Source organism: Gymnoscopelus microlampas (genome assembly GCF_963454915.1).
Source record: "Gymnoscopelus microlampas genome assembly, chromosome: 13".
NCBI classification, from domain to species: domain Eukaryota; kingdom Metazoa; phylum Chordata; class Actinopteri; order Myctophiformes; family Myctophidae; genus Gymnoscopelus; species Gymnoscopelus microlampas.
In genome coordinates this window covers 25,864,701-25,873,331 of record NC_139950.1, presented here as the reverse complement: position 1 = coordinate 25,873,331, position 8,631 = coordinate 25,864,701, and the positions used below count along the sequence as shown (strand labels likewise).

Genomic DNA, 8,631 nt, shown 5'->3' with positions numbered 1-8,631 from the left:
AATAGCGGAGTGATCATCTTCATTTCCCTGTCCTTTACTCCTTATCCACACACATTTGCACAGACACATTCTATTAATATTATTGCGAATGTTATGTATTATTTTATTTGGTAGAAATCTGCACATTCTTAAGCACGTTCATAAGATAATAAGCCTTTAATTGACAGTGGAGAGAGAGACAGGAAACAGAGAGAGAGAGAAAGTAGGGGAATGACATTCAGCAAATGGTCCGGTCGGCGGGAATTGAACCAAGGACATACTGATCAAGGCATTGCGCCCATGTGATATACAACCCACCCACTTGGCTATCGAGTGTTCATTTAACTGTGAGAGTGTACAAATGTAACAAAATGGTCTGAACATTCAGTGTGTATGGTCATAACATTGTTATTGTGTGTGCGTGTGTGTGTGCGTGTGTGTGTGTGTGCGCGCGCGTGTGCGTGTGCTTGCGTGTGTGTTTGTGTGTGTTTCCCTGTGCAGACTCGCCTGTCTTTCATGCGCTACATCAGTGTCGGTTGTGTTGTGGGAATCATCGCTGGCTTCTGTATCGGACCAGGTGGGTCGCTCTTTTCCAGACCACTGCTTGGGATTTCTTGGCCATTTAGAAACGTTTTTGATTACATAATATTTTGCTCATACAGATTGCAAGTTAATTACTTTTTCTGTTCCACAGCATGTGTGTATGTGATTGTGTGTGTATATTATCATTATATTTCTTTGGCTGTTCAACATGTTTTTGGCATTGATTAAATCAAGTTAGATCTGAGGAAACAAACCAAGACAACTAAGCGCATTATGTATGAACTTGTGTGACAGTGTGAAAGGGCTAAGATGTTGGACTGGTGTGCTGATGTGCACACTGGTTTTATGTAATGAAATGGCGCCCTCTAGAGATGATACATGGGATATTTCTTAAAGACGATGGCATGTGAGAGTTTCCAGAAATGAATACTATGGCAGCTACAGATTTACTATCTTATTGCCCACTTAAAAAAATTAAAAGAACTACTTTTAGACCAAGGGAATAGGCATTCTAAATATGAGTGGTGTTCCCCTTTAGCCAGTAAAAACCAATGAGGCCGATTCTACAAATGCCTTCTAAACCAGTCGTTTTTTCAAGATTTTTCAAAGATTAAAAGAAATAGCAGATGTTCAAGCTGGCAGCTTGTACAAATGTGTTGACGTGTGTTTTAAATGTGTTGACGTTCTTTGAAAATGTTTGAATAGTTTTAAAGATTTAGACAATAAATGGGGACTCAGGTTGAAAGTGATTAAAGGCAGCCAGTTATTCTACTCTGTCTGATTATACACACCCAGACATCCTGCTGATTTGGTTATTCATCCCCTATAAGAGAGACAAATAAGAGATACATTACTGTAATAATATGCATTCTATGATGTACGACTCCTCTGTCCACACGCTGCTCTGGCCTTCACCTGATTGGCTATGTATGTTTGAGGACCCGTTACCTAATTAGCCATGTTTCGCACCTCATTGGTCCAAAACATGATAAATGCCGCCGCTGAGAATGAATAATCAAATCAGTATGAATAATGAATTGCAGCCATAAGCTCTCAGGAAAATTATATTCCTCCACCCAAGCCCCTGGAAGATAACTAATAGTGCCATGGGTTCTATGCATCCATAGGATTATTGGGTTTAACATAATGTGTGGTTTATTTATAGTTGTGCGTGCATGCGTGCGTGCGTGTGTGTGTGTGTGTGTGTGTGTGTGTGTGTGAGGGAGAAAGAAAGAAACTGAGTGAATGAGAGAGGGAGAGATAGTGAAATTAGTGAGTTTTGTAGCTTTAGATTTATGTTTTTGACAACAACTGAATGCGTTGCACAACTTTAGCCTGTCCTTCTTATTTGGAAAAACAGCCTTTATGTTGCTTTTGACACCATACATTCATGAAACTGAAGGCCTATGGTGTTAATGAAAAGATGGTGCAGCAGCGTGAGCGCGCGCGTGTGTGTGTGTGTGCGTGTAACTAACTGTTTGTTCCTGTTCCAGCGGGTGTTCCCTTCCTAATCACTGCAGAGCTGTTTAAACAGTCCCACCGACCGGCAGCCTACACCGTAGGAGGGTCACTCAACTGGATGTCCAACTTCGCTGTTGGCTTCGTGTTTCCTTTTCTACAGGTGAAAACTTTCCTATGTCTCTGCTATCATTAGCTGACCTGCTTGAGCCACTTTCCTTTTCTGAGTGTAGTTTCTGTGGCATTGTATGTCATGCTGTACGTCATACTTGACCAATGCTTCCGTCCTGTCTCCTTGCAGGGCTATAGCTTCTTTGTCTTGCTATTTTCAATGGGAAGCATATTGTCGCTGTCGGGTGGAAACCTTGTATGTCCAAAACTGTTACTTTTCAAGGAAAATCTGCGTTCCAATGAAGCCAATATTTCTTTAGTTTATTATTTAGCCTCAAGCTCTACCAATTCTTTTCATTGGTAACATTTTTATAAAACCCGCAGACAGACTTAACCACATGTCCCTATTTTGAGGCACATCATTAGGGGGGGGGGGGGGGGGGGTGATATATATATAGCTAGCTCGCAATGTGACACATTGTGTATCCAGGTGATGCTATATATAACGCTACTAGTACAGAGTATGTCGCAGGGGCTTACCCCAACCCTTGATGCTGAGTGGCAATTAGGGAAGGCATTGAGTACCATTTTTTTAATAGTCTTTGGTATGGCTCAGCCGGGGATTGAACACCATCCTCCCAGTCTTAGGGCGGACACTCAAACTACAAGGCCGCTGGTTTAATGTATTAAAAAACGATTTCTGCCCGACAGCGACATTATGCTGTTTGGTGGTTCCTCACATCCCTCAGAGCTTACCAAGTTTGTAGCTCTTAGACTGCTGATGAAAAGTTATTACAACTTTGTCATACAGGCGCCAAGCCTAAAACAGTGTAATTTGTCGCCTCGCAACAACAAAGGCCATCGCCAGTGCAACATACAGTGGTTCCTAATCTTGGGTCCGGGCCCCGCTTGGGAAGGCACCAAAGATCACATGATTGTTTATGAGGTAGTCAGAAAAGATTTAAGTTGCACAAGATAATGTAATAACTCGCTTTCCAGACCTCAGCTCAGCTTTTCTCAGACATAACGTCTCCATGGAAAAAAAGTCTGGAAACTACAGTTCTGAAAGACACAGTAAAATACTCTGCGTTAATTTAGCCATTTGTTACAGTTTAATCAACACTGTGTACCTGACTGGGCACAAACTCTCTGCTGAGTTTACTAGTCATTTACGGGGTGCAAAATCATGCTGCCTTACATTGTCCACGTCCTGCGTTGACATGACTATTGCCATCAATGCAGTTCAGTCCTTTGTTGTTCCCAAAGGGACATTTTATAGCATATTTTGCCATAAACATGAATAATAACAAGACACAGTAAAAGGGTTCACTATAGAGAACCGAAGTCTGACATCACTGCCGCTAGAGGCCGATATCCCCCTGGGTCACAGAGCATTTTTTTCTATTGAAAATCCCATAGAGTCATCTTAGATCGCGTAATATAAGAACTGTCTTCCAAAAATTCAAAAATCAGCCCCTCCTTGGCCTACTATCAGCGTGCACGAGACATCTGTCTCTGATCGGTCTAGCGGATTGTGAGATTAGCCGCCGACCCTCTTTTAGACGGCTCGCCCTAAAGGAGCTAAGCTGTTAATAGTCACTCAGTACCATAAGAGACCGTACAGCACCCTGGTCGTCCATCACCTGGCTGTTATTCCACCATGACTCACCTCAACAACTGTCATCCCATTGAAGGATCATTGTGCTGCTTCTTTCTTCAGTTACACTAACATGGCATCTGCTTTGACCTCTCTTTGCCGTGCATGGCCAATCCCCCCTGACGCTGTGTTGGATTTCATCGCTGTGTTGGATTTCATTGCCCACTGCAAAGCAAGAAGAAGTTGTAGGAGTAAACCTCCAACTTTTCTTTCCCTTCCGATGACCCATCCACTTGTTCATCCATCAGTCATACACCATATACCTATCCGTTCATCCATCTGTTCATACTTACACCCCTATTCCCATGTTGTTCTATACACACACACACACACACACACACACACACACACACACACACACACACACACACACACACACACACACACACACACACACACACTCACTTACCCACATCTCCAGCCATCCATCTATACATGCATCCATCCATCCATACACACTTACCCACACTTACCCATATTTCTGTCTCCATCCATCCACCTATCCCGTCATCTCTCCAGAGGTCAGCAGGCTCATACTGCTACCTGGTGTTTGCCGTCGTCTGCTTTACCGTGGCCATCTATGTCCACCTCGTCATCCCCGAAACCAAGAACAAAACGTTTGTGGAGATCAGCCGCATGTTTGCCAAGAAGGAGGCTATCCCAGAGACCCAGGGCTTGGCGCCGGTGGACCAGCTCAAGCTGAGGAAGATGAACGGCTACGGGACGCTGGAGCACGGCTCGCTGGAGTTCGACAGCTCCTCCTCCGTACCTTAGGCCTGATTTTATACTTTGTTGCGTGCCGGTGTCGTGTACTGAAAATAGCTGATTTACAAGCTCACAATGCTATTTTCGGGGAACTAAACTACACTCTGTCGTATGATGGAGTCAAAATTAAGGATTAGCAGAGGCTCAGTGTCTGTTGCAGGGGTAACTCTCTTTTCAGTCACCCTTCCATGCACCCCCTTATTTATACACCTTTTTGACAGCATTCATCTGGACCTAGATGAGTTCTTCATGTTGGGTCAAGTTGCCTTTGATCAGGTTTAGGTCAGTTTTGGGTGCTGAAACATTGCTGAACAAACATTTGATTTGATCCTCACCAAGCGGTGCTGACATGGTTCCAGAGACAAGGTTTTTAACCATCTCTGCAGTCTCTGGCCATGATACCTTATGTTTTAACCACTTAAACCCTATATATTTTGTTATACGTCAAATAGCGAAAGATTACCGATCTACAAGCTCACATTGCATTTCAGTGGGATGCATTGCACACTTGTAGATCTGCTATTTTTTGCCTATTTTCACCAAATGTACGCCTATTTTTGTTGAATGTTTGCCTATTACATGACCGGAATAGGACACTAGGGTTCTTGTACTTAAGACTTGATGCCAGATAGACACACACATAACTACACTTGTTCTTCTATAACATGAAATAAAGATATATAAATAAAACGAGAAAGGTAGCAGGTTAATACGACACAGATGTGGCTGTGTTTAAGAGAGTGTATGAGTGTGAAAAGTATTAATATATGTGAAAGAAATTAACGATTTTATTATATTCTCATTCATAATCATTTCTTCATGGGGGACAAGCAATAATGTACAAATTATAGTGTGAATTCCCTATTTTGTGTTTTTTTATCAAACATTTTGTAAATAAGTCATATTGTCATATTCTTTTCAAAGTTTTTATAGTTTTTAACATTTATATACATACCCTGCACTCAACACTCTTACTTAATCACTACAGTTACTTCAAAGGACTACAGTTATTTCCTTAAACCAGCTGTGTGAATTAGCAGTCATTTTAAAGACTGTGTGAATGTACTGTCAGATCTGTACAATATTTTTCAAAGGGTTTTTAGCAAAGTGTGTTTTGTACATGCGATTTAGCAAAACCTGAAAGTAGTATTTTTGTTTGAATTCTATAATGCATATAAATATACTGTATCTATATTTGAACTGTGTACATTCCGATGCAGCATTTTATGGTGGTAAAGGTAATGGCAAAGCATGATGATGGCGTAAATTAATTAAATCACTGGTATCTTTGTGAGTATTTGAGTGATTGTCTGACTTGGCACTGACTCTCTCCAAATTTCTTGATGGCTCCTTGATACTCCTCTATCCCTCCATCCATTCAGCCATCCAGTAAACAGAAGAAATACTACAATGTGGTATTACAAAAAAGTCACACATCTAACTCAAGCCTGACCCCTTGTGGCCATTATGCCTGCAGTGCACGCAGACACAAACATGCACACACACACACACACACAAGAATGTGTATGTGCGCTTGCACAGAACACACAGAAACATCACAGTGTTGTTATTAATGGCACTGCCTCTGCCCTAATAATAAGCTTGGTGTTTATCCTTATTACCATCTGCAATCCCTGTGGTCACACAGCCTGTGTGTGTGTGTGTGTGTGTGTGTGTGTGTGTGTGTGTGTGTGTGTGTGTGTGTGTGTGTGTGTGTGTGTGTGTGTGTGTGTGTGTGTGTGTGTGTGTGTGTGTGTGTGTGTGTGTGTGTGTGTGTGTGTGTGTGTGTGTGTGTGTGTGTGTGTGTGTGTGTGTGTCAGTGGTCCTGATGACAAATGTCTGGTTTCACTGAACGAGGCCACTGACAAATGGAAGGGAGCCGCAGCGTGCCGTGGTTCTGTCACCGAGTCATAGAACTGGATAGATGAGAGCACAGCACAGATCCACTACAAACCAACCCAATTAGCCTACATGGGGAGGAAGAGAGAGAGAGACAGACAGACAGACAGACTCGGACAAAATGGGAGCCACTGAAATGAGAGGGTAAAAAGAGAGGCAAGAAAGTGAGGGAAGTGCTGGGGAAGAGAAAGTCAACAGCAGAGTGAGGTGAAAAGGAGAAAGAAGAGAGATGAAGAAGAAAACCTTCTAAGCCTTCTAGTTCTCACACTTTTTCGTAATTCAAAATTATTCAACACTTTTCAAACGCTTTCAAGATTTTTCAAAAATGTTCAAAAATAGCAGATGAACAAGATTGTACATCTGCTATTTTTGAATAGCCAACGCATATATTAAGGAAAGAAACGTTCCCGTGTGTTAATGGGTTAAAATGAACTGTGGTACAACATTTTTGTATATTGGCTAGAGCACAGAAGCAGCAGATAAAGATGACTGACAAATTGACAATCTTTTGACTTATTTATAGTTTGACTTACTGTATATCATGCCACAGTCTCTCTTTCTCTCTCTCTCTCTCTCTCTCTCTCTCTCTCTCTCTCTCTCTCTCTTTCTTTCTCCTCAATTTCAATTCAATTCAGTTTCATTGAAAGGAAAGGAAACATGGCCAAAGGAAGTGTGAAATAAAACAATCAAAAAAACTAACAATAAACATTATTATAATATGAAGAAATGTGTAAACAGAGCTGTCACATTGCAATTTTGCAATCAAACATAAATACCATACAATTGTGTATTTGCTGTTAAAAAATAGTTATATATTTACAGTATAATATATGTAAGCAAAAATGACTTTAAAGAAGTGTATTTAAAGTTAGTTGCTCTGTTTGTGTCGGATTCGTATCGATTTAAGCAGAGAGTACCCCCCCCCCCTCTCTCTCTCTCTCTCCCTCACTCAGGAGAAAGAAAAGGGGGAGCCTTTTCTTTCTCCTCTCTCAGGTCTTTGTTTCCAAGCCTTCACGGGTCCATTTGTAAATGCGCTGGCAGATAGCCGATGAATGTGTCACTTCTGTGCTACAGGCAGTTAGAGAGTGTGAGCGAGATTGTCTTACGACTCGAGTCGCCACAACCCCATTCGTTATGCTGTACCTCTGGTCTGTCACACAGACAGCTCTCTGGCATGGATACATATTCACACAGGGGAGCCACTCGCAATTCTGGGCCCCCGCCGTAACGTATTACTTTGGACATGTATCATGTAAAATGACCAAGCCATGGCGTCATTAACCACTTTCAGTGGACGGGGGGACCACTGCTCCGTCACTATGACTCAGACATGACCATATAGAGTTCACTATAACCACATACAGTATAGAGTTCCCACTGCAACTACACCCAAATATGGCGTGTCATGCTGATTGTGACAGCATGACACGTTGCGGCCCGAACTCTAGATGTGAGGGCCGTGTAGGGGCCTGAACCTCCAGTTTTTCAAAAATAGCAGCACTAGAAGGCTTGTAGTGAGTTTGTAGATCGGCTGTTTAAGCGATTTGTCATATTAAGCATATAGGGCTGAATTTGTATATTCAGTGTTTTCATACATAGACCATAATGCTTTGCAACAGTTATTTGTTAGAATACACTGCAGAGAGGTAACACAAATACAAAAGTAATCATGTTAATCTTAATCCATCTTATTCCTTAGTGTTTTGCGAACATCTATCATGTGTAGGAAAATAATGTGTTTTTGTGAAGTAATTAGAGCTCTTGGGCACTCGTAATGGCAAACAGGTGAACCTGCTACTGTCAACACTTGTGACAAATGTTAGTATGGAGAACTGCGAGGCATTATGGTCTCCTGTATGTAAAACCATTAAATGCTCCAGTGTTACATTTACTGTTTGTGTCCGCACGTGACAAAGTACATACACACCTTCACACGCTCATACATTAGTTGCAAATCTGTCACACCGTTCTCCCTGTTTCTCTCTCTGCTGTGAAATACCGATGCACACACCCACGACCTCTACACCAACTACTGTTTTACTGTTTGTGCGTGTGAATTTGGGCACCGTATCTCAGGCTGTTTTAAGTGTTAATCACCATACCCTGGCCCTGAGGGCCACAGACACAGCCAGAATGCTGGTATGTTAACGTAGCCCCACCCACCACACCAATAAGCATCTGGGGGCTGAGTCAGTTTCTACTGACTGCTGAACCAGTAG

At 42.1% G+C, this 8,631-nt stretch overlaps 1 protein-coding gene across 1 annotated transcript in view; it reads left to right on the top strand.

The window, feature by feature from the left end:
- Window positions 1-4,522, top strand: part of slc2a15a (solute carrier family 2 member 15a) — a gene marked incomplete at both ends in the record, with an annotated part of 22,805 nt that extends 18,283 nt beyond the window's left edge. Inside the window, 3 exons of the mRNA XM_084075726.1 lie at window positions 481-556; window positions 2,016-2,143; window positions 4,268-4,522. Coding sequence (XP_083931852.1) covers window positions 481-556; window positions 2,016-2,143; window positions 4,268-4,522 — 459 coding nt within the window. The remainder of the gene's footprint in view (window positions 1-480; window positions 557-2,015; window positions 2,144-4,267) is intronic.
- Window positions 4,523-8,631: the final 4,109 nt, after the last annotated feature.